The following is a 26831-nucleotide window of genomic DNA, read 5'->3' on the forward strand; positions in this document are numbered from 1 at the left end:
TGCTGGCTGCTGTCCCACGTGGGCGCAGCAGCGGCTCCCGCGGGGCCCGGCCCGGGACCATCTGGCCAGGAGGAGGGCGCCTTTGCACCGGCTTTATAACCGGCGCCGCTGAGCAGCAGGACCCGCAGTGCGATAAACCCGCTTGCCGGCGTCTCCCTCAACTCAGCCGGTCATGACCTACTTACCTCTGGCCATTTGTCTGGCGATCCTCTCCCCTCCGGTGGCACCTGCTGTCCGATGGGACCGGGCTCCGGTAAGTAGTTTTTTTTTTTTGCCGAGTAGCAGCAAGAGGGCAGGGAGAGGTCAGATAACAGCTTCAAGATATCAGACGAATGCTGTTGGAGAGTCTTTTAATCTGTCTTGCTGCTCCCCTTTAAAAATGATAAATGTATGCGAGGACCGATGCCCACTGTAGGTCAAACCTTTGCTTGGGGGAGGCGGGGTACAAATATAATAGTACTCGTTATCTATTACTTCTAAAAAGAAGAATACGCCCTCCCCCCGAATGCTACAGCGATGCATTTAGTGCTTGTTTTGGATTTTAAAACGCGAGAGGCGCGCTGGGTGGGAGGAGCGCAATGAGCTGAGCGCCTGCGGTTTTCTGTAAGGGTGAGGATAGGGTGCGCGTGCAGTTTTTGGCGAGTGATGTAGCTACAGTCTGGAAGCTCTTTTTCTTCAGAAGCAAAAGCGTGGTTTCCCAGCAGAAACATTCCTGCACCCTGTGGAGCCACCTGCCTTAGGCTTGCTCAGGTGTGCTCGCAGGAGACACCTCTGCATGGCCCCTGAAGCTGCAAGGGGGGAGCAGTGCTGGGGGTGTCTTTGACAGCTGCTCAGAGGAAGCCGCCACTCTTGGGGGGGGGGGGGCTTGCAGTCTTTCGGGAATGCATGAGCCGCCTCTGAGAAATACGTGCTTCCGTTTTCTTAGCTTATACAACTTGCAGTTTAAATGCATGAGGCTGAATTAGCTCGTCTCTTTTTTTTTTTTTTTTCCATGTAGAAGCGTAAAGAAACTGCTGATTTGTAAGGTAACAGGTTAGACATTACAAAAAAAGATTTTTTCCAGCCTGCATTCCTGGTGAAAGTCTTTTACCCTGTTGCACACCGGAGTGCAGTACACTTCCCATTACTAAATGTTATTAAATCCACCCACATCAGAGATGGATAGGAGATGCTCATGGGCTCTTACCCCATAGCCTATGAGCTCCCCTCAGAAGGACCTGGAGTTTTTATCCTTACTACCCATGAAATTAAAAGGTAAGTAAGTTTGCTTTGTAAACGTTTTCTTTTACTTGGTGTGTGCCTAGCATTGTAAAATAATGCTATAGCTCATTTCAACACGACGCTGCAAGTACAGTTGTACTGGTTGAAATAAGGGTTATTTATCTGCTTAAGGTTCCTAAAACACTGCAAAACATCAATCTAGCTTCCCAAGCTCAGGAAAAAAAAAGTCCTTCCCAGTTTGGGCTGCTTCTGTCAGCTGTATTGTATTTTTAGAGGTGGTCTCATAAGCTTATATACAGTAACCTGGCTGAGAGATTTATTTGTTTATAATATTTAATCTTATACCAAAAATTTTCCCATCCTGAAAAAATGTCAGTTTTCTCCAGGGTCGGTATGGCAGCTGGGACTAAAAGATGTGCAGCTTTATACACACAGCCTCTTAAAAAAATAACACATAGGAAATTGACAAATACCATCCGTTTCCTCCAATAAACCCAAAGGCTAACAATTGCATAGCAGCAATTATGTGGCTCTGAATGTGTCCACAACAAGTGGATGAGAGGGGAATTTAAATAAATGTATTATATAAATACATTCTGATTTACAGAGGGTGTGATCATTTAAGAAGCACCTGGTGATGCTTTGTTAGCAGCAATCTCCCTAACTCTGTGTTTACTTTTCTCTGGATTCTGGTGTCAACAATGTCACAGAAGGCATGTTTTCTCTCACTCTCACTAAAGTTTCTTAAAGAAGATGCTGTTAGCTGTGACTAATACATCCAAAAGCTATTGCCCCCATGCTTAAGGAGTAAACATATAGACGGTGTTAGGCATTACTAGTCACTAGCCAACATCCATCCTGATTAAGGGAAACCGCTAACATTTGGATATGCTGGGAGGTTTCAGTCAGGCTCTTGCTTAATATGGTCCATAACTAAACAATGAAAATGTGTTGCGTAAAGTCAATTTGCTACATTTCTGATGACAAGCAAAGAGCAATAGCAAATGAAATGGAGGCGTAGCTTAATGGTTAGAGTAGCAGGTAGAGCGCCAGGCCAGGGTTCAAATCCCGCTGCTGCTCCCTGGGAGCTTGGGTAAGTCACTTCACCCTTCACTGCCTCGGGTACACACTTATCAGTTTTCAAGAGTTATGCACATATACTGTCTGGCCCATCCACCCAATTCAGTGTAAAATTTGCATGCATGCTAGTTTATAAACATCGAACGTGCGCATATTCTTGGTTTCACGCACATTTCCCTGCTCAAAAAAGAGGTGGCCTAAGGGCAGCGCTAAGAAGTGTGCGCATAAGTTGCCATTTTATAATGCAAATGTATTTGTGCAGTTTTACACCTGCTACATTAACTAGTGCAATAGACATGTGATCCATTGTCCGCTATCTTTGGGTGGGAGGTCTGGGAGGGGATCGGTTTGGTGGAGGTATCTGCAAATTGATTTCAAGTATGTGTGCATGTGTTTAAAATAAAATGTACCTGCCTCCTGTGTGTAAATCAGGGTTTTACGTGGACAAGTCCTTTTTTTTTTTCACACACATGTTTGTAAAATAGAGTACGCACTTCCAGTGCATTGCAAATATTTGCACATACTCAAACATGTGCAAATGGGGGGGACGGGGACAGAGAGATGAATATTTTATAATCTGCACAGATCATAAAATACTATAGTAGATCTTCACGTGCCCATGCACACGCACATTTGGGGTTGCGCACAGAGCTTTGATGGCTCGTTCTTCTTTTTTTTTTTTTTTTAGATTGTAAATCCTCTGGGGCAGAGAAATGAATTGTGGGTCACCTTGGATAGAGGGAGATTACATCCAAATGGAAAGTTATAGGAGGAGATTCTGAACCAAAAGGGATAGGTAAACCCAAGGATTTTTCGGCTGTAGAGCAGAGCTGCTTAACATTTTGCAAGGTCCAAAGAGTTTAATTATTTGGTGATCAACAAACTCCAGGGGAGTTCTCTCCCATTTGAATTTCAACAAAGAGTATTTCAGAAAAGAGTAAATGGTAGCTGTAGCCATGACTTTGATAAAACAGGGGGGGGGGGGGTTCAGTAAGGGTTCTAATGAAACCTTTTAAGGGACTAAATCCAGCTTTGGAGATGCTGCTGTCTTATGGTCGTTCCTGGAAGCTTGCATCATTTCTAAGCACCTTTCTCTGCCCCACCTGCCTCCATCAGGTGGACCGGGGAAACTATTCCACCGGGATTACAAGGCAGCAGAACGTCTTTTTTTTTTTTTTTTTTTGCAAAACGTGCAGGGATGATGATTTCATTAGCACCAGTCGCAGAACTTTACTCCAGCATAATTTCGTAAAAGGAAAATAAATCCCAAGTCCTAGCAGTTTATTCTTGCCAGTTTTCTGGACGTCCTCCTCGGGCCTGCCAAGCTAAGAAACTTTTTTTTTTTTTTAAGGAAAGCAGCTGCAGTGTTGCTCACGGGCATGTACCGGGTACACTCCCTGGCCATTCCTGAGACGGAGAAGCGGTTTCGGATTTTGAAGGTCTCCGTGTGCCAGCGTTACCTAAAGAAAATAAAAATCCTAAGTTAACACATTTTTATCATGTTTAACTGTGGCATCTCTGAAGTCGGCTAGTTCATGTTATAATTTAAGATTTGTTACGCAGTGTGTAACAGCCTGCATAATAAAGGAAATTCACATGCATCCCTTGGAAAGTTTAAAATATATTCCCGCACCCCCCGGAACGTTTTTTCCACTCATTACTGGTAAAGTTACGTGCGTGTGTCCTGCATGGGTGTAAGTTTACCCACACACTGGGTGGGCAATCTTCTAACGAGCCATTTCTGTGGGTAAAGAACTGCCTTACCCAGAGACATGCCTCTGAAAATTACTCTCCAAATCTTTTACCCTGATTGTAATTTGAAAAAAAAAAGGGATGAGCAAAGAGTGCTGAGGTTATACATGGAGAGTTCAACAGTACTTTTGTTTCAAGATGTAATGGTGCAGGCAGAAGGGACTTCTGTGTTCCCCGTATGTCCGCTTGCTAGCGAGGTCCTCTGACTCCGCAATCTCAAGGACAGATCGGCAAGTCTCTTGCAAGGGCTGGAGGTCGTTTTGTTGCTTTCGTGATTATCTGATGCCCCAGTATCCAAATTTAGATTTGATATAAACTGTTGCTGTGGCGTGATTCTCACCACTGCCTCTGCCCTACGTGCTGCTGTCATCTTTCTAGAGATATAAATATCAATATTAGTCAGACAATAAACCCAGCAGGAGTCTAGTGGAACATGATCGATAACAGTGCAATGTTAAAAATCAGGCACAGGGTCGCGTCTCCCGTCTTTCAAGTTCTTTCTCTTTTTTTTTTTTTTTTTTTTTTATAGTCTCCTGGGGGGGACGGGAACTGTGACCTTTGCAGCCCTACTCCAACAGGGGGAGGGCGAGTCTCTGCGCGCTTTCCTTAATAGGTTTTTCACTTTGGGTCCTCTACGTTAAGAGTTGGCAATGTCTGTTTCCCCCTGTTGGGTTAGGACTAGATTGGTAAAGAGACTCTTGGCCAGTAGGTTCATGTTTGGCTGCAACTGGGGGGGGGGGGGAGTGGAATGGGCGGGAAGATTAACAAACATCACGGAGGATGATGGGAGATGGAAGAACTGCGCTAGAAGCAGAACGAGATTTTCTGGTCGTGTTCTCTCGGAGGCTCTGTTGGCCCATTAGCTAATCTAGAGCGCATGATAGAAGAGAGGGCAGTCTGGCTGGACGTCATTTAAAAAAGAAAATGGGTCAGCCCAGACTGCCCCCTTCTTCTCTCCAGAGCAGAGGCAACTTTCTCGGACCACGGGGAAGGCGAGAGCCAGGGTTGGCACTGAGGGTGACACCTGCTGGCTGCATGCAAAGCTCTAGAAGGAGCCCCTGGTGCAAGGACCAGACTAGGAATGGTAGAAGAGAAGGGTCTGTTGAGATAAAATAGCGGGGAAAATGCCCAGGAAGTTACGCATGAAGGTCTTCCAGAATCCCGGAGTGAGCTGGGGAAAAAAAGGACATGGAGGAACGTAATTTGGCCAGAAAGAAATGATGGTTTAGAGCTGGAAAAGTAAGCAAAGCAAATAGCACAGAGAGGAGCGGCCTCTTCCTGTGAGACAGCAGCTGACCATGAAGGGTATGAAAGAGAGTGCAAAACAGCACCTGCCGGCTACAGAGAAATGGATGCATGGACAGTAGGTATGCATGGCGCCATTTTCCAGGACTTTAAAAACTAAAACTGGGGACATTTTGGATACCTTGGGTCAATGCACCCATGAGCCACCAGGAGGAATCGTGCTAAACAGCCTGTGAGAATACACCCCACCAGTCCAAAGGGACATGTGTTGGCATGACTGTCTTGTGTAGACGCATACAGTGTGGCATGGAATTAATCACAGACTGAGCACAAGCAGTCGTGGGTATAACACATACATTATATCAACCAGGGCTTAGAAAAGGCAGTAACAAAAGATCCATTTAACCCAAGACTTTGATGCTCAAGGAGCTTTTAGCCAGGTAAGGGATAAGAGGTGGGCATGAAACGAACACCCCTTCCCTCTCCCCCCTGCAGGTGAATTTATGGACTCTAAACTTTGGTGGCGGCAGCAGCCATCACAGCCATCTACCCGCACAGACAGGCCGATGCAATGTTTGTGCGTAGGAAGGCGGCCATTTTCTAACACACGCCCAGCTGCCTCTCCTGGGCGCGTGATGCAATATTTAGAGGAGGCGCTAGGGAAAATTGTGCATTCCTAGCGCTGCCTCTGCATCGAGCACACAGGAGAAGGTGGCTGTTGGTGTGGGCTGGGAAAACGGACACTTGATACGAGCATCTGTTTTCTTCCGCTACCAGCACAATATACACAGCCTGGGCCAGTTATCATTCACGTGTATATTGGGCGCCCAGAATTATTATTTTTTTCAAGATCTTTTTTTTTTTTTTACCTGAATCTGTTTTCTGTGGTTCCTCCTACTTAGTATCTTGACAATATTAATAGAAAGAATCACAGAAAACAGGATTTTTTTTGGTTTTATCAATGAGCTCTTGAGCACGACAGACTTTCATGGCAGTCCAGGCTGGCATAAAATTTGCTGCGTTGGCAGTGCGGGGAAACTTTTTTTTTTTTTTTTTGAATCATGGGTATTTGCTGATAGCCTCATCTACATGGAATTTACATGTGACGTGTGTATCGGCCTTAAAGTGAGGGGGGTGGGGAGAGGACATAGCGCAGTGCTCAGAGGAATTTCAAAGTGACATTTTGTGAGTGGTCAGCATGAATGGGACAGCTGTAACCTGAGCTGGCTGACCACTGTTGCTGTACCGAATGAGCATCCCTGACATCATCTCAAAGGCATTGTGTGTGTGGGGGGGGGGAACCCCCCCCCTTTTCACTCAATTTAATAAAGGAAGTAAAACAAAAGTCAAACTCTCGCCAAAGAGAAATTTCTTTGGTAAACCATAGTGCAGGTGGGACTGGAATCTGTCTTGGGTTTCTGGATTTGTAAACCAAGCTGCTACTTCATTAATCTGTGTGTTTTGGTTTTTTTTTTAATCAGTCATTTTTCAGGTCCCTCCATTAAAAGATAATAGTGATGAAATACCCCTACAATTTTTAGGCACAGATTGTCCCCTTTCTGCATCCATGCCCCTGATTTTAGTCTTACCTGCCAGTTTCGCTCCAGCAGCTGATACGGAGGAGTCATAAACCACATAGGTCAGATTGCTGTGCTCATAATGCCCCAGAATTAGGGGGTGACATCAGTTCTCTCTAGTCCTTCTGCCAGACACAGATCCTTAAAGCCTCACCCCGTGATGCAGGCGCTAACTTGGCATTTCATCCCCCGCCAACCATGCCAGTGATTGTGACTGCACTTGTCACCCTTACCCTCGCTGTTTGCACCAGGAGCTTCCAGAAGGCGCACAATGGTTACACTTCCATGTAATCCCAATCCTTGGGCTCAGATCTGAGAGTTTGCAGAGAACTGAGTAGGCTGTGCACTGAGCACAGGCTCTACAGAGACTTTTGACCATGCCTGGTTTTTGAACTTAAATCCTAGTGCATTGTGGTTCTTGTAGTCTTGCTCCAGGGCTGGCTTATGGGGGGGGGGGGGGTGTCAACCTGTGCAGCCACGCAGAGCGCCATGCTCAAGGGGGCACCACTGTCCCCCCCCTCCCTCCTCCCTCCCTGCGCCCTTTTTGTATGATGTCTGTAAGCAGGAGACAGGGATGCTGTGCACGAGAAAGGAAGCTTCTGTCTGTGGTGGTAGATGAAGAATCAGCCTGCAGGGAAGAGGGGGAGGCAAGAGAGATGGGGATGTTGCTGGGCAGGAGGAGGGAGAGAGAAGAGGATGCTGGGCACTGTGGGCAGGGCAGAGAGGGAGGGAAGCGTTGGGGGCGAGGAGAGAGGCCGGAGCCACTGCCGTTATGCTGTGCCAGAGATACCACCAAGTCTCAGACTTTGCCCGGAACCAGCCCTGTGCCCCTTCCATGAGGCTTCACAGAACCAGCAATAGCCTACGTTATCGGTTCAGCTCACGCGGCAGCTCTGTTTTTGCTCTCCCATCTTCACCTCTCTGTCAGGTTAAATATTTGTAATTACGTTTTTCTTTTGTAGTGACAGAATCAGTTGGGGTTTTGTCAACTACTAAACTTGCCTTGAAATGGACTTGACTAATCCTTTGCATCTTCCATCAGACACTTTACTGGCAGGTGGTTTGGTGGCTGTGGGCCACGGTGTACAAATCTATTCTCTTTTTCTCCCAAAGTTGAATTCCTGCCATGTAGTAGCAGTTACAAAAAAAAACCTCTGGTCTGGGCTTGCAACAGCCTTCATCTTCCACTCCAGCTGCAATGGGGGGGGGGAAGGGAAGCGAAAGATCCCTGGTCTGTGACCTTGAAGCAGGTCACCCTCCGCCTCAGCGCTGCTCACGCATCCCAAGGTGGGCTGGTCACTCTCTTCTCTCAGGCCTGCCGTTTAATTTACTTAAGAGCTGTGATACTGGAACTGCTAATTAAAAGGAATCAGAGCATGAAATAGAAGACGGGCTTTCCGATGAGAAGGCTGTTTGCTTGCATTTGGTTTTGTTAAAGCATTTTATTTCTGAAATTCTTTGGGGTGGGGGAAGGGGAATAGAGTTCAGAGGTGGCTGGTATCTATTGTAGTATTCTATATTAGGCGCTAATATTTTATGCTGTGGTTATTAGAAACATTAATGCTTTCATGTTAAATTTTTTTTTTTTATTGGATTTTGATATAAGATGCTTTGGGCATAATTTATATAAATGTGGATTATAAATTAAAAAAAAAAAAGTAGTGAAGTCAAAGAGTGAAAAGTCATGGCATCTATTTTTTTTTTTTTTTTAGACCACAATATAAAAACTGAATAATAAGAGGCACATGTGATCCCCGGTCGCTCGTGTCTCACTGGACCTGTTCTTCAAAATAGTGACGGGCAGCATTTCAGAAAAATTTGGCGTACCACACAATGGCGCTGTCCTCCCATATGAGCCAGCAGCCATTTTTTGCTGTATGGCAAAACATTTGAAATTAGTGCCAGCCTCACATCGGCTGGCACTATTTTTCAGAAGCTTTACCTCTGGGACAGGAGCGACTAGGAATGGCTTGTGCTGCGTGAAACATTATCAGATATTTTTGAAGCAGCACAAAACAGGGTTTTGTTTTGTTTTGTGTTTGGGTTTTTTTTTTAAATCCCTCACTACCTGCATAGTAAAACATGCCATACCAAAACAGCATTAAATCCCAGAGCTTGCACCGAAACAACCTTATCTGTGAAAAGGCAACACTGAAAATATTATACCAGGCCCTAAAATACTAATACACCTCCTACTGGGAAAATGGAACCAGCTGGACTGCTCCATATCCCTACACAAATTGCCTGTTAGCACAATTCCTCACCTTGCGACATGCAGAGCTCACATCCTCCTCAAATACAGAATAAGTGACTAGAAATTTAAAAATAGAAGTATGTAGACAAAAAAACGGAATTTGTATTTGCTCTGCTGTCCGTTCCGGTCTCAACGCCTTTCCCCCTCCCGTTCTCTGCAGACAGGAGGGGATGGGCTGGATTAGGGAGCTGATTGGCTGCTGTTTGCTCCTCCTCCTGGTTAAACCCCCCCCTTTCCCTTCTCTTTGCTCCAGGCTGACTCCTTCCTCTTCTGATCCTTTCAGGCTGGCAGAAGCACTTAGGCGAGCTAGGCTTGGGCCTAGGTGCCGACCATTAGGGGGCGAGAATGGCGGTGGCAAAGAGGAGTGGGGATTTCATCTCCACTCCTCTTTGCTCGCGAGAGATAGGAACTAGGGCTGCGACTGAGTGGGGGGGCAGAGGGTGCCTAATCCCCTTGCACCAGCCCTGCCTGGAAGCAGAGGGCCGTTCTCTGCTGCCTGAGATTATGGGCTCTGGCCAATAGTCATTAGGGCAGGGTGCTGTGTGCTCTTGCATTGGGTTCCCTGCTGTGCCTGGCACAGGACAGCTGCTCCTTTTTTGACCTGGCAGAACTGGTGTCGTCGCCTTACACATCTGCATGCTCTCCCTTGTCCTTCCCAAGATCGACCATTGATTTTTGCAGAATCAAAATTTTGGTGGAGGCCTGCACCTGTGCCATCTGTTCTTGGGGAGAGAAACAGATTTGTGGCCTAGGGATTCGGATATCCCCAGTCATTGCTTCACGGCTTTGCCAGTTGGTTCCAGATTCTCAAAACAGACTGATTCAGTCCCCTCTGCATGCATGGACGGGGCCGCCTTGTTTTTGTTTTTTTTTGTTAGGGAAATCGAGACTACAAGTCCCTGCATGCAGTGGGGTAAAATCAGGATCAATCTGTCCTGAAAATGTAAAGCCAGTGGGCAGCTGTTCCCAGAAGGGGACCTATATAACTTGTAATCCATGGTCATGGAGAGGCTTATGGATATTTCTGATTGCATCTCTGTATAGCAGAGTTTCTCAATCCAGTGCTTGGGGCACACCTAGCCAGTAAGGTTTTCAGGATACAATGTGCAAATCCATGTCGGGCATATGCACTGTGGATATCCTGAAAGCCTGACTGGTTAGATGTGCCCCCAGGACTGGCTTGAGAAGCACTACTGTATTGTATACATGAAATGTAATTAACCATGGAACTTTTGCTATCTGTTTGGGTTCATTGTGACGAAGGGTTCTGAGCACGGTAAGCTGGCAGATAAATGCGGGTGAAGAGAAACTTAACCGCATTATCATCTTCTCACTTGCCAAGAAAATTGCTAAATATTTTTTGCTCAGTGTTACTACTGTGGCACAAACAGAACTGGAGATCATGCAAAAAAAAGAACCCCAAAGCAGAGAGATTACGTCATGCAAAGAATTGAGCATTGACACCATAAACTGTATTTTGAAAGCCAGGCTCATCATCCTGTCACAAAATCAACAAGCCAAAAGAAGTCATGTGATACTTCGGGAATGTCAAACTGTAGGACCCACATGCTAGGGAGAAAAGCCCACACAGAGAGAGGATCAAAGATCCCTTGCTGGCAGCTGGCAAAAGTCTGGGGTGGAAAGAAAGCCACGTTCGTAGTCTGTTTAATTGTGAGTGCAGTCAAAGTTCGCTGTCGATACACAAGACCCTGGAAATAAACATTTTAGAAACAACACACAAAATCTGTGTTAATACGGGTGAGGGGAAAATAGAAGTCAGCTGAAGATTCCAAAATAAAAGGTCATGACAGCCGTTCGCAGCTAGCGCACGTTCTTTGGAGCCTCCAAAATGTATCCACGAAATCAGACTGGCCGTGCCCAATGAATGAGATGCAGTCTAACTGCTGCCTTCTGCTGGGGCTCTACAGCTTTCAGCGTCTGACCACAAGCTGGGGAGCCTAACGAAGCGAGTTTTACAGAGGGTCTCTCCTTCTCCTCTTGTGTTGCAGACAGGCTGCCTTTGGCCAGCCCAGTGCCAGCCATCACGTGGAGTTTGATGCCAAATGGAATTTTATGTCTGTGTAAAAAAACAAAAACAAACATGCAACATTCATTCCTGGTGGGCAGGCCAAGACAACACCTTACCGCGTAACCTATAGAGGGTTTGGGACGAATGCCAAGGAAACGCAGACACAGGAGGGTTTATGGCATTCGTGCAAACCTCCTGAAAGACCAACCTTGGAGCACTGCTGGTCTTTAGTCTTATCTATTTAAAAAAAAATAAAAATTAAAATGCTCCAGCTGAGGTTCCCTGACAGACAATAACGGAGATGTAGATTAAAGAAAACATCTCACCCCCCCCCCTCCTTCGGGAGTTGAAAATGAGTTGGTGGCAGAAATAGAAGCCCCAGGTTCAGGAGGTCTCTCCCCCCCCCCCCCCCCCCCCCCCCATTGCCTTGCTTGAGGAGCAGGGATGGCAGCAGGATGGACTCCTTGAAATATGTGAGAGGCATTTCCACTTCATGCAGCAGGGTCTGGATCTCTTCTGACTTCAGTTTCTCAGGTAGCACAAAATAAGAATGGTCACAATCTGTTTTGCCTTCCTAAAGTCTGAATAAGGCCTTGTGTCTTACCTGCAGGAAAGATGCATCAGTGTAACTTTGACACACAAGTCCCTGAATGAAAAACTACTGCAAGCTTTGTGTTATTACAAAGTACATACTGTCTAATGTAGGACAATTCCACTTGCAGAGGTGATTCTCAGGTTAGTCCTCCATTACCCCCAGCCGGATCTCAGAGCTAGCCTCCACTGTATGCAAATCGACCTCATGAATATTCATTGTAGAGATGAGATCCTGAAAACCCAGCTGGCTGGTGGGGTACCTGAGGATTGACTTGAGAAACGCTGACTTACGGGAACTGTGGGCTGAAAGTCACATTGAGTTCGGCTCAGGTGGTGAGAGAGAGGCTATCGGAGCGAGGATGAGGCTGGTTTCCAGCGGCTGCCCCTGTCTAGCTTGGCAGAAAGGCCCAGGCAGCCGGCACCCTTGTTAACTTCCAGAAGGCATTTCAGATCCAAGGCAAAGACATCCGGAACCTATCTTGGTCTTACCCCAAGAGAGCATAGTCTTGTTTTCCTAACAAAATCGTGAATTACATTTCCTTGCATGCAATGGAGGTTGAAATCCAGGATGGGTCCAGGTTGCCTGTTTTTTGTTTTTTTTTTATCGCGTTCCTTTAACCATGACACTGGCCCCAAAACGTATCCATACAGTGGGAATTGCCTGTATTCCTGACCTGGTGTGCCAGAGGTGACCTAATGTGTAAATGAAGTATTGAGAATGTAAAATTAATGCACGACTTGGTCTCTCTAGACTGCTGGCAGGTTTGCACGACCAGCCCCAATCAAAGCCGAAAGCGATTAAAACTCTGGTTGTAATCCAGAGGGGGCGATCCTTCAATAACCGGCGTTGTTGCAGGGGCGCACGCGCACTCCCTGTAGCTAATTTCAAAGGGGAAGCGGGTGGGTTACTGCTCATTGAAAATGTGCTTCCAGTTTCATGGCAGGCAGGGGTTGCGACCGAAAAGACGCACGGGGATTTGGAATTTGCATCCTGGCGTGGTACTCTTCTTCTTCTGCCTCCTCCAGGAAGTCCCCCCCCCCCCCCCCCCCCATGGCTAAATCCAACTCTGCAGCTAGGTTTTAGCCGCTGAGGGAAGGACGGGTCCGGTCCCAGAGACGTGGTTGGATGTCCCCTTCAGCGGGCTGAGCTGGGTCATCGTTTAAATTTATGACTCGCTCTTCCAGCAAAAAAGAGCCGAAAGCGGGCTGCAGCAAGTTTGGATCTACAAAGGCGCTTGCAAGCGTCCCTGATGAAGACCAGTAAGGCGCTGCATCGGGGTGAGAGCAAAGCAAGGCATGGTGGAGCGAAAGCTAAAAAGCTGTAGCAGAGCAACCTTTGGGAGGCAGGAGATTTTGTTGCAGCTTTCTGCCAGTTTTGCATCTGCTGCGCAAAAAAAAAACCAAAAACCTGCTCCAGATTGTTCCTGGAAACCATCACGTTTCTTTGAGAGAGGAAAACAGTGGCACAAAACTTTAGCATATAAAGCCCCTAATAGTCAAAGTATTGGGGGGGAGGGGCTCCCACATATTGAGGGATGATGGTTTGGGCATTAAATCTGAGATTATATATCCCCCCTGTGTATAATGGACATGCAGACTTCACGGAGGGCTTTCAAAGTCAATTTTCTATATAAACTGGCTTGGAAAATCCTTCCTTCTTTCATTGGCTGGGTACTCGCAGAATTGTGCACGCATGAAGTTACGCCTGCCCCAATATGAAAGTAGGCATTAAATGTTCTCTCTGTGCCCTCCAGGAGGCCTACTCCCAGTGCCTGTAAACCGGTTTACACATGTACTTGTACTCAAACTGGCCCAGAGCTGATTTTCACTTTGATTTTGAAAAACAAGCCCTTAATAACGGGGACACAGCTGGTCATCAAGGCTTCAGCCTTAGCTGCTGCACATTCATGCATCTTTCCTATATACTTTCATAATTCAATCATCTTTAAGACATTTTCCCAAGGCAACTCCTTAAGAAGCTGCCTCAGTGCTGTTCATCATTTCAGATCCAAGCACGAGGTCAGAAAAATGTGAGCTATGCTCTCCACTTTAGATATTATTTTTGAAAGATGATTGAATTATGAATGCATATGAAATGCAGAAGTTGTGGGAAAAGGTTTATTGTGAGTGGGGAGAAGCAAAGCATTTAGCGATTAAATCTATGGAGAAGTTGATCAATACAGAGACAAGCTGGGAGCCAGCATGGTCTCCCTGGTCCGGGACAGTGCTCAGTGTATCTACCCCACCAGGAGTTCAGATCACTCTCTCCTCTCAAGAAGTTCAGGCACCCATCTTGGAGCTCGCTCTCTCTCTCTCTTCCTGGACGGTTGGAAGCCACTGTGTTAAATTTTTTTTTCCAAACTCTTTTTGTCCCTTTTGGGGGGGGCGGGGAGCAAAAATGCTATATTTTTTTCTACAAATTTGCAAGTTCTGAGCTCTATTTCAGCATCTCAGTCGCATCCCTAAGACAACATCCAGAGTCCTGCAGGGGCATCCTTGCATGAACCTGAGTCAGTGTATAGACACATAAACAGAGAGGCGGACTGTATAGACACAAGAAGCTTGCAAGTGGTGTCCATCCGCTTATTGGGATAGTTATATTCCCTTTTGAATCATGAAATAAGCCTTCCCGAGACGGTGCCCTGTGGCAGCACTGTTTCACATGGTATATGAATATATTTATACAGTATCTTCTTTATTTATAGTTTGTGTTCACCAGGTGAGGTGAGAGCTAGAGATTGATGGCTCTCAACCCCTGCTAAAAGAGATCCCTCATAAGTCATGGCCGGCAGTCCCATAAACACCACCTCAATGTCTGCTCTCCCTACCAAAGGGTTGTGTTGTCTGCCTGGGTAGAAGGGGAAGGGGGAGCATACAAGGGAGCCTTGAGTTGCAGTAACTCATGGACTCTGAGAATCAGGGGGGCATTGCTAGGAGACAAATTAGCTGCCTGACAGTTGAGTGGCTTGTGTGTGTTGGCAGCTGTTTCCATTTTGGTGGGGAAGGGCGTGAGGCAGCAGGAGTCTCTCGAGGAGCAGCTGGCTAGAGAGCAGCAGAAAGGAGCCGAAACCCCCTTAGCTCTATGGACAGATGTGTACGTGCACGGATGGGTTTCGCAAGGGGAACCAGGAATTTTCTCTCGCGCATGATGCTGATGTAGGGTTTGGAATAGATTGGGAGGTGGTTGGGAATGTTTCTCAAAAGTAAATATAAACATTTTGACTGAATCCAAAGAAAATACGGGAGATGTCTGTTCCCTGGAGTGCTGCCACTTCAGCAGCATGAACTGTGGCCTTGGTGATACTTGGAGACTGTCCTGATGGTGTAATCTTTGGGATGGGGTGGGGAGAGACAGGCTGGTGACACGAGCAGTTTAAGCAAGCCAAGAATTTTATAAGGGAATGCTGATGCTCAAAATTCAAAGGGACTTATTGTCCAGCCAGGGGATAGAGCCAGCTTGGCTGGACAAGTAATTAGGACAGAAATGGAGAATATCATAATGCCTCTGCATAGATCTATGGTGTGAGCATGCCTTGAGTATTGTGTACAGTTCTGGTCATCACATCTTAAAAAAAACAAACCAAAAACAAAAAAACTGACATAGTGGAACTAGAAATGATGCAGAGAAGATGGAATGGCTTCCCTGTAAAGAGACACTACACGGGTTAGGGCTCTTCGGCTTGGAGAAGAGGTGGCTATGATAGGGCTTTATAAAATCACGAATAGCTTGGAACAGGTAACTAGGAGATGGTTATTTTTATCCTTTCAAATAGTACTAAGACTAGGAGGAGCATGCTATGAAACTTAACAGCAGATTTAAAACAAATTTGAGGAAGTATATTTCTTTGACTCTCAGCACAATCAAGCTGTGGAACTTTGTTGCCAGGTCAAGGCCTGTAGCAGAGCTGGATTTAAAAGGTATTTGGACAAGCTCCTGGAGGAAAAGTCCAGAAACCATTATTAGGCAGGCAGGCTTGGGGAAAGCCACTGCTTATCCCTGGGAGTGAGCAACAAGGAATGGATCTGCCGGGTACCTCCTAGTGACTTGGATTGACCACGGACAGACACGGGATGCTGGGCTTAGTGGACTCTTAGTCTGACCTGCCATGGCAGGTCAGACTATGTCCAAAACAAATTTGAAGCTAATTGGAGACTTGGGTGTTGGGGCTGAAGGCTTGACTTTGTGGTCTAATTCAGTTGTTACTGTATTTCATTACTGGTTGTTTTGATTGGAAGCAGGACAGTTCTCCGGGACAGTGCAGTCCCTCTTGGCAGTTCCTTCTCAAGGTCAGCCGTTTAAGCGAAACAAGAAATTGGGCTTTTTCAATAATGGGGCCCCACATTGTGGAACTCGTTGCCCGAAGCATTATGTTCTTTAGAAGATCTGGGAGTCTTTTGTAAACACTTAAAAGATTTTTCACTTTCAACAAGCTTTTGCTGGTATTAACTGTGTCTTAGGGTTTTTTTGGTTAAGTTTATAAATAGTTTTAACAATTGTTTTAATGTTCTTAAGTCTTGTTGTGAAATGTTTTATGCTTTCTACACCGTTTAGCTCAAAGTGGCCTGTTAGAGGCAGTAAACAAATGTCTTAAAATAAATAAATATAGAAGCATTTTAAGTAAATTGACTTTTAGGGGGCTCTCTGAGACCCTCTATTTGTGTTCCAGCAGCAATGACATCAGCCTGATCCTCTCCTGGGTGGGAAGCAGGGGTAAGCTGGTATCATTAGGTGCTCGGCGGCTGCTGGCACACACAAGGCTCTTCTGGCAACAGCCAAACAACCATTTTCGGAGCAAACTGGGAAAGAAGGTGCTTGGATCTAAAGCTTACTGTCCAGTTGCTGGACTAAACAATAAAATGACCTGCATGCCAACATGGAAGTTCCTCTTTTTTTAAAATTTAAAACAAAATGAATACTGAAATTAGAGGGGGAATATACCTAATTTATAATGCATGTGGCCTTAAGTTCTAAAGTAAGGAAGAAGAAAGCAGAAGCTAATGGAGGCTTGTAGGATGTGATGATGAACACGTTTTAAATCAGAATGGCAGTGCTAAGATCCCCCCACAAGGGAGGAGAGAGAGACTTAAATGTTCTGTCAATTATCTTTACCTCACTGCAGCCAAGATGGCTGAATCCATTTCTAATGTGATTGGGATTGCTTACTGGAAGGAAGCCCTATCCCTGCCCAACCTTTACATGAAGAAAGGGGGGCCCGGTGTCTGACACTAGGGCAGGGGTGGCCAACTGCAGACCTCAAGAGCCACAAACAGGCCAGGTTTTCAGGATATCCATGAGAGAAGATTTGTATGCAAATCTATCTCTTGCATATTCATTGTGAATATCCAGAAAATTGGGCCTGTTTGTGGCTCTCAAGGCCTGGACTTGGCCTGTGACAGGTTTTTTTTTTTTTTTCTCCCTTTTTTTTGGTTAGCTCCAAATTTAACTACATTTAGGGGTAGACTTTCAAAAAGCGCGAATTGGCCTACTTTTGCTTGCGCATCAGACTCAAGCAAAAGTACGCTGGATTTTAGTGGATACGTGCGGAGCCGCACGTATCCACTAAAATCCTGGATCGGCGCGCGCAAGGCTATCGATTTTGTATAGCCGGCGCGCGCCGAGCCGCGCTGCCTACCCCCGTTCCCTCCAAGGCCGCTCCGAAATCGGAGCGGCCTCGGAGGGAACTTTCTTTTGCCCTCCCCTCACCTTCCCCTACCTAACCCACCCGCCCGGCCCTGTCTAAAACCCCCCCTTACCTTTGGGGTAGATTTTAAAAAGCATTTACTCGAGCAAAACTGGTTTTTGCTCGAGTAAATACACTTTACTCAAGTAAGTGGGCTTTTCAAAATTGCTACAATATATGCCATTGAATTGTCCATAGGATTTACTCAAGTAAGTGCACTTTACTCGAGTAAATAGCTTTTGAAAATTGCTACGATAGTATGTCACATTTACATGCGTAACTCCTTTGAAAATGACCCCCTTTGTTGGGGGATTTACGCCTCCCGGAGGGAGATGTAAATCCCTGCGCGCTAGCGCGCCGGGACGCGATCTGGGGGCGGGTCCGGAGGGCACGGCCACGCCCCGAAAACGCCGCGCGGTTCGGGCCCGCCCCCTCCGAAAACCCCGGGACTTGCGCGAGTCCCGGGGCTCTGCGCGCGCCGGTAGGCCTATGTAAAATAGGCTTACCGGCGCGCAGGGCCCTGCTCGCCTAAATCCGCCCGGTTTTGGGCGGATTTAGGCGAGCAGGGCTCTGAAAATCCGCCCCTTAGTGAAAATTAGTAACAATAGCAGATGACAGACCAAAATGACCCATCCAGTCTCCTACCTAGCCAACATGGATGTGCATCTATTTTGGCAGTACCTGCATACCTCGCAGACTTAATAGTACATTAAAAAAGTATGCTATCCATTTTTACCCATCTAACAATGCACATCCCTGCCAGCCATAGCCTTCTTAAGTTGCTTGTCCACTTTACTAAAATCAATATTTTTTTTAATTCAGGACTTTAAGCTTTGTGAAGCTTCACCTCCATCTTGGTCATTTATATCCAATCACAGTGGCTGATCCCTGGTGCTCAGGTGGGCATCTACTCAGCCATTAGCGACTCTCTCCTTGTAAGTACCAAGTCCAATGGAGCTCATTCCCTCATAGGCTCCATGACCATTTGTATGAGGTGAGCACTTTGAAAGGTGTCCAAGATCTCGGAGTCTGCCGCTGGTATGCTCCATGCCACATCCAATAGGTTAAAATGTCCCACCCACAACACCGCCACCTTTTGTGTGTCTTCAACCACCTTTTATTTTTAACAAGTTCTTTTGCTGGAATGGGAGGTCTATAAACCACACCAGTTTAGTGTTGTAATCCTGCCTGTTATGCATCCTCCCAACCACCAGCAGTCCCCATGGAGCTGCTCTTATTCTTGCTCCGGTCACAGTCTCTATGATACCATGACTCTGCAGGCCTTAGGCTTAGCCTATTTAACTCTGCCTTTGGCTATGCTCTGCATCTTGTCATTGAGTCTCCCTAGCTCTTTACTTGGCCCTTCCACTCTTGTTTCACCTTGTCCTGTGGCCTTCTGCCTTACCCTTGCTCTATGGCCTTTCACGTCTTTTGCTAGTGCCCTGCCTGATGGCCATCTCAGGCATGCTTTCTAGCTTGTTGCCTTTGGGCTTTTGTGTTCTGTTTTGTCCTGGTCTGTCTGTCTGTTCCAGATTTACCTGCACCTGGTTCCAGACTCCAGTTCCACGCCTGCCTCTGATCCAGCCTTACCTTGTCTCAAGACCTTCACTGCCTGCACCTCTACTTCAGGCAGTAGGATTTAGACTGCAGCTATCGGAACCCAAGGCCCCCAACCTGCGGAGGAGGGGTCTGGAATAGGCTGAAGCTCCTCCAGCCCTGTCTGCGTCTGTCCTGAAATCCTGGCCTGCCTCTGTGGGGGTTCACCTGCCCTAGCCAAGCCCCCAGCCATACCATGTAGATGGAAGTGCCATCTCCCCTTGCCAAGATAACCCACAGTATCTTTTCCTTTCTCTAAATACCCTGTGCTGCTGTTGCTTTGATGATATTTTTTAAATAAAGAACTACTCCACCCCCCCTTCTCTGCCAACTTTTGTTTCCTAAATAGATGATAACCTGGTATGGCTACATCCCATTCATGTAACTCATTGATCATATCTCTGGGATAGCAATGCTATGTCTACCATTAGGACTTGAAGATCCAGAATCGTGTTGCATAGACTGTGCTCATGGATTTCCAGCTCTTTCCCCTCGGCTTACTTATGTGCGAACCTTTATGGAATGTGCTCTTTTTTTTTTTCTTCTGTCCTGTTGCTCCTGCTTAGACTAGCGAGTTCTTAACCCTCTAGCATTTCACCGTAGTCTCCCTTTATTGGGGGTGGTTCAAATCAATTGGGTTATGTCTGTCCTCCCCTGCTCTAGTCTATTGCAAGGCCTTTTCAATGTATGATCTGAACTTCTCTTGGGCTCATTTTTCCAGAGACAGTGCGGTGTAGCCCATCATTGCAGTGTAGTCTTTTTATTGTTCAATAGACAGCCCCAGCCCCCACTATATCTAAATCCTTCTTATTTACACCAGGTTTTAAGGCATGTCTTGAAGTCAGCTTCTACAAACTAGTTTCTCCTCTTCCTTACCATGAACAGGCAGTACCTCTGAAAAAGCTATGGGCCTTGTCAGCCGCCTGAAATGATGTCCTTAATTCTGAAATTCCCACCGTACTACACAGACTCCATTGCTAGCCAGGCCATCTGGCTACAAGTGGATAATAGCATCAGTTGTACAGTCTTTTTGTTTCTTCTCTGATAGCAGTAAGAATCTGGTTTGCATCTTTTCACTAGTTGAGGACCCTGGTAGGCACACCACATTTTTCTCTCTTCAAAAAGTGGTCACCAATTAATGCCTCTCACACCAGACCCACCCAGCAGAAGGAGTTTATGAAGCAAAGTACTGCAGTAGCAGAATAAGCAGTGGCTCAGGACTGGGGCCATTCTCTGTGCTGGAATTGTAGGATGTGCTCTGGGGCAGGATGGAGGTGCACTGGAAGAGCGTGGGACTGAGGGGAAACTAGTCACATCTTGTCACTCCATTTCCAAGCAGCAAAATTTAAATTAAAATAAAGGAGCCTGCAGGGGACAGGTAGGCCTGTAATGTGTCTGTTTGTTTTTTGTTTTGTTTTTTTAGCTGGTTAAGTATAAAGTTGTTAATCATACCAAAATAACTTTATATATAACTAGCAATTATTCCAAAGAATTTCCAGTTATGTATAAGAAACAAAAAGACTGTACAACTGATGCTATTATCCACTTGTAGCCAGATGGCCTGGCTAGCAATGGAGTCTGTGTAGTACGGTGGGAATTTCAGAATTCATTGCAAAAATCTTAGAGAAAGTAGTAAACTCCCAACTGATGGACTATCTCGAAGAAAATAACATCCTTCATTCCTCCCAATTTGGCTTCCGAAAAAACCTGAACACCGAAACCCTCTTACTTTCACTCACCGACTCACTCCTCACCGGCCTTGACCATGGACAAAACTACCTAATTGCCTTTCTCGATATATCTGCGGCTTTTGACACGATAAGCCACAACCTACTCATCTCCCGTCTTGCAGACATAGGTATCTCCAGCATAGCACTCCTCTGGTTCAAATCATACCTGACAAACAGACGTTTCTCTGTAAAAATCGGAAATCACGAATCCTCACACTTCACCCTCTCTCAAGGTGTCCCCCAAGGTTCCTCCCTCTCCTCTACCCTTTTCAACATCTACCTCCTTCCCCTCTGCCATCACCTCACTGAACTCTGCCTCAAATTTTACATCTACGCAGACGATGTTCAGATCATCATCCCTCTACGCGAATCTCTAGCTGCCACTATAAGCTATTGGGAGGACTGCCTCACATCCATCAACTCTCTCCTGACATCCCTGCAACTTGCCCTCAACTCGTCCAAAACTGAACTTATACTTATCCACAGCCATCAGACCCTCAAATCCATTCCCACAAATGACCCCATGGCCCTCTCCCTCACATCACAACCCGCAGTCAGGAACTTCGGTGTCCTAATTGACCCATTACTTAACCTAAAAAAGCACATTAGCTCAGTACTCAAAGGTGGCTTTTATAAGCTCAACATCATAAAAAAGCTCAAGCCGCTGCTCCATACGCATGACCTTGAAACTGTCATCCACGCCACTATGTCATCCAAGTTAGACTACTGTAACTCGCTGTACCTTGGTCTCCCCTACTCTACCATTAAACCCTTATAGATCCTTCAAAATGCCACTGCAAGGATAATCAGCAACGCTAAAAAAACAGACCATATAACCCCTATCCTAAAAGACCTGCATTGGCTTCCCATCACATCACGCATACTCTTCAAATCACTCACTATCATACATAAAGCTATATACAATGATAACTCCACTTGGCTCAGTGAACCCCTCCGTTTCACACAATCCGCCCGCCCCACCAGAACAAACCATAAATTTACCCTACAAGTCCCACCCATTAAAAGGGCCCGACTAACGTCAACCAGGGACTGCGCCCTATCAATTGCAGGCCCAACCCAATGGAATGCACTGCCCTCAAACCTCCGCCAGGAATCATGCCCAAATAAATTCCGTAAAATGCTAAAAACCTGGCTTTTCCACCAAGCCTTTCTGGATTAGCATTCTTCCCTCTCCCTGCCCCCCCCCCTTTAAATAATTGCCCCCCCCCTTCCCCCCTGTAAATAGCCACCTTTTTTATTCCTCCCCCACCCCATTCCGCAAAATGAAATACTTCTGATTTTTCCACTAAGACTTCCCCGGAATAGCAACCTTTCCTCTCCCTGCCCCATTTTTAAACAATTGCCCCTCCTCCTTCCCCCCCCCCCCCCGTAACTAGCCACCCAACTTACCTCCCCGCACCCTAGTTCCCTGTAAATAGCTCCTCTTACCCTGCCCCTATTTTTTAACTATTGCCTCGGGCTCCCCGTTAGAGCCCTCTCTACTCTTGTTTTTGCTGGTTATCCACCCCCACATCCCCGTTCTATGTATTTTCTACCTGCTGTTATAATGTAAACCGACATGATGTGTATTTTAATGTCGGTATAGAAAAAACTGTTAAATAAAAAATAAATAATTGGATAACTTTAATCAGGGATATTGACTGGGACGTTTATCCCACTGAATATAGAGGACAAGTTATCCAGCTAACCTTAGCCGGGTAATGTGTCCATTAAATGGCCTACTGAGTATTGGCCTTATTCTTTAAATATTGAGTTCATTAGAGCCTTAAGGTCCCTTTCAGATCTGAATAATGTCTCTGATGTGACAGCTGAAGAATGACCTCCTGTGATTTCAAGAGCTCATGCACAATACGTTTAGCTAATTTGCACACTGATTTAATAAGTTTTCAGAATCTGCCTAGAATCCTATGTTTGAAATGCAATTTTCAGTGTTGAGCTATTGTAACCCTGCTAGGGGCCTGAGTCCTGAATCTTTTAAGTACCTAACAAATGCCTCTGGTGTCCACCTATGCCTTACCTTGTGTCCCCCACCAAAAAAGAAATTTGTTCTGCTTATGCCACTGAAACTAGGATTGGTCTTCTGCTGCCTAAGTTCTGTCAGATTCCAGTTCTCACTCCTACTGCCACCTTCTACTCATAAAACAGCAGTAACCGTTGCAGCCCATGCCAACAAATTTTTAATTCATTCTGCATGTTGATATTAAAACTTCATCCAAAGTACTAGATGGGTATGGTTTAAGCTTTCTGAGGCATGAATTAATAGCAGAAAATTCATAGCACATCCATTACATTCTGTCTAGGATGGCCATCTCTCTGGCTTGATGGAAGGATTGCCATGTTGTAATGCCAGGAGCCTTAGTCACGTGGTCTTGAAGATGGTTGGGTCTCTAACATGCATATTATGACCTGGCATGTACAACTGTGGAATATTGCATGGTGTAGCACTGTGCCACAGATTTCTATTTATGCCACTGGCTGCAGCAACCTACTCAGATCTCCTATCTAGAGCTCACCGGCAAGTATTCAGTCCTGGGATCTCTAATCTTCCCCATCTCCCTCTCCATTCATCTCTTGTGGCAGCAGAGGAACCTCTTGAATGTCAGCCAACAGAATGTAATGTAGTACACTAATTTCTTACCATACAGGGCCTGTTAGATGGTATGTGAGGAGCTCACAGTGCGAGAGGCCGACCATGGGACCATTCCACAGCCGGCCTCACCTACTAGAACTCCCGCGGCAGGACGCCCTCATCCTCTCATGGGGCAGTGCCTCCCTAGGCATGGGCACGTGGCTTCCTGCTCTCCTTATCAGAGCTATGGCGGGAAAGGGGTTGTAGTGTCGGAAGATGACGTCATGGCCAGCAGGCCCTTTAAACCCAGCTGAGCCTGCAAGTTGGTGACTTCACAACAGTCTTCCTGTCTTGCTGCAGTGCTGGGTCATGTTTGCCTGCTTTGCCTTATTCCCACCTAGCCTGCCCACCCAATCTCATCCTCCCTGTCTTGCTCCATTCCTCATCTGCCTTTGCCTTGCTCTGTCCTTGCCTTATCTCTGCCCTGCCTTGCTGCAGACCTCTCCTACTCTCTCCTTCAGACTGATCTTTTGTGCTCTGACCACTGCCCTGGAACCTGATGCTCCTACCTGCCACCTGCCCTGATTTGGCCCTGTTTCTTGCAGATGTCTGTCTGGTATCCACGGGTCCCTTGCCTAAGACCTGCTGCCCTCTGAATCCAATGGCTGAACCTGCATGGAGGAGGTTGGTATAGGTGAAGCCCAGACCTGGTCCCAAAGAGTCTGCCTACTGATGGTGGAGGCCCAACTGTGTCACCAGTGGGGCAGCACCAATCTCGCCTCCATGCAAGAGCTCACACTCTGTGACATTCAGTGGGTATATTAGGTATGGGAAGCAGACTGGAACCCCAGAAATGGATCCCCAGATGCACAGCAAGGCGAAAACTGGCTGTCAGATATCCCCACCACCCTGCCAAGCATGGCCAGGTCTGGCTGAAATGCTATTACAGCATAGAACTGTTGCTCTTAGTTCAGAGCTTATTTTGCCTGAGCGAATGAATCAGGGCTCTCACTGCTTTCAGGTACATAGCTTGGCTTCAGCTCCTCCATAGCGGTTTAATACAATTTTCTACACTCCAGCCGTGCTGGCCAACAAAAATAAACTTTCTGAGCCAGCTGTGTAAGTCTCGAGAGTCATGAGACAGAGGTGGGCTGAGTGGCATAAACCAATACTTTATTCCCTAAAGGTGATGGATTAGAGACTTTCCAGGGAAAAGGAGAAGGAACAGACAAGAACGATGACCAGGATGCAGGTGCGAGCTGGGGATGCATTCAGGGTATTGAGATGCAAGAGGTCTGAAATCAGGCTACACAGATTGTCCTCCTCTGATTGGTTTTACCCTTTTATAAGAATTTTGTGGTGGAGGAGGGTGAAATCTCTAATGGAATCACTTCTGAAAGATATTTATACTGTTTTTCTTAGACTAAAATGTAAAGGTTTGATAGTATGACCTGGTGAAGGTGGTCCGTGATTTATAAAAACGAAGAGATGGAAAATATTAATAGCTCAGCTTCCTGAATACACAGAGACTCCCTTACAGCTGGTTTAATTCCAATAAAGCTGGCGGTACCTATTTTATTACCTACCCAGGAGCTTTTTTTTTTTTTTTTTTTTGCTTTCTTGTAGTTTTGGGTTCCCCTGGATGAATTGTGACCCTTTTTTGCTTTTCCAGTATCCTGTGCCTAACAATGTCAGGCAGCAGGGGCAGAGTCTAGGAAGCAGGGATGTGCAGAATTGTCCATCCACTGCCACACCAGGGCTGAGCAGCATCCAGTCTCCATGGGTACCAATCTGCTCAGGTTTTCAGGCTATCCCTAATGAATATGCATGAGATTTGCATACAAGTGAAGCAGAGTGGATGCAAATCTATCTCATGCATATTCATTGGGGATATCCTGAAAACTTGAGCAAATTGATGTCCATAGGGACTGGAGTTGATTTAACCCTGTGTCACTCTTCCAATTTCTAAAAGTCACAGTTTGCGGTGACCATGAGGTGACATCTGTTGCTATGTTAAAAGGCTTGTGATTTGATCTACATTCCATAAACAAGTGTACTACTTGACGCCACAAATCTCTAATCTAACGTGAAACTGTTATGGTGCTGCCCCTCTGGTCTGTTGGCCCTAGCCTGATTGAGGTGAACTGAATGGGCTTCGGGGCTATGCATCTGTCAGGTACGTCCGACCATGCAGGAGATGTGACCTACAGCAAGATTGCCTCTTCTCTTCCTACCCCCAAAAAATTAAATGCAGCAGTCGTCATGAAATCTTCGCTTTTGGACTGTGCTGGAAGTAGATCACCTGATGTGCCTGGAAGAAAACCAAAAGTAGTCAAAATAAGCTTATGGGAGCACAAATTTCAAAAGGCACCTCATGATCTTAGCAAGTGCACTCTCTGTTTTGAAAACTGATCTCAAAATGTTGGAGCATTTTTATTGTGGTCGAGCTTCAGCATTTTCAGTAAAATAATTGTGCAGCTCTGGGAGGTGCCCCACATTTCAAGCTATTTCCTGTTTGTGTTCCCCCGTCTCGCGCCTTGGTATGAGTGCTATTATAAATATAAATACAAACTACACACTCTAGATGAATGCAGGCCTTTATTACTGAAAGTTACTTTCATCGCTTGGGTGAGCTGGAGTCTTTCCCCGTGGTGCATTTTGCTGGATTCAGTAAGGGGTATAGAAAAGTGCAAATAAGTAGCGTCCTGAATAGGGAAAATGTATTTTTAAAAATGTCTCTTCTTTCTTTGTGTTTTATTCATTAAATCCTTAGGGGCCAATTTTAATTCCTACGCGCGCGGGGTACATTTGTGCCCGCTACCTGGCGTGCACAAATGTACACCCGATTTTATAACATGCGCGCTGCCGCACATGTTATAAAATCTGGGGTTGGCGTACGCAAGGGGGTGCACCTTGCACGCGCTGAGCCCAAGGGGAGCCCCGATGGCTTTCCCTGTTCCCTCAAAGGCCGCTCCAAAATCGGAGCGGCCTCGGAGGGAACTTTTTTTTTTTTTTTTTTATTCCCACCCCCCACCTTGTTCGATGGAGTTACGCCTGCCTCTCGCAGGTGTAACTTGCGTGCGCCAGCTGGCCAGGTCCCAACACAGGCTGCTGTGTCGGGGCACTCGGCCACGCCCCCGGACCGCCCATTTTAGCAAGCGCCAGGACCTACGCGTGACCCGGGGCTTGCATGCGCCGCCGAGCGTATGCAAAATAGGCTCGGCGCTTGCAGGGGCAGATTTCCTCAGGTTACGCGCGTAGCCTTTGAAAATCTGCCCCTTCTGTTTTTCTGACGACCAGTAGAGATGTGCAGACACTCAGATGTTTGGTTCATTTTTCATTTGGGGAGGAGGGGGTAGGTTTTGGGAAGGGTTTTTTTGTTTTGTTTTGATTTTTTTTTATTATTTAATATATGCTCAGTTTGGCTTCTTTCCAAACTGAAAGAAAACAAAACAAATCCAAAACAGAAAACCTGAACAAAT

General features: G+C 46.2%; 1 protein-coding gene across 9 annotated transcripts in view; it reads left to right on the plus strand.

Annotated features, from left to right (window-relative positions):
• LOC115073131 (SPARC-related modular calcium-binding protein 1-like) overlaps nucleotides 1–26831 on the plus strand; it is a 55108-nt gene continuing 28277 nt past the window's right edge. For 3 of the 9 annotated variants that reach the window (XM_029571319.1, XM_029571320.1, XM_029571322.1), the window contains exons 1-2: nucleotides 1028–1254; nucleotides 3653–3740. In XM_029571319.1, coding sequence (XP_029427179.1) covers nucleotides 1169–1254; nucleotides 3653–3740 — 174 coding nt within the window. In that variant the 5' untranslated portion in view covers nucleotides 1028–1168. Of the gene's footprint in view, nucleotides 254–1027; nucleotides 1255–3652; nucleotides 3741–26831 lie in introns of those variants that run through there. The other 6 variants (XM_029571321.1, XM_029571326.1, XM_029571323.1 and 3 more) reach the window with 5 other exon arrangements.

Source organism: Rhinatrema bivittatum, chromosome 11 (assembly GCF_901001135.1).
Source record: "Rhinatrema bivittatum chromosome 11, aRhiBiv1.1, whole genome shotgun sequence".
Taxonomy (NCBI): Eukaryota; Metazoa; Chordata; class Amphibia; order Gymnophiona; family Rhinatrematidae; genus Rhinatrema; species Rhinatrema bivittatum.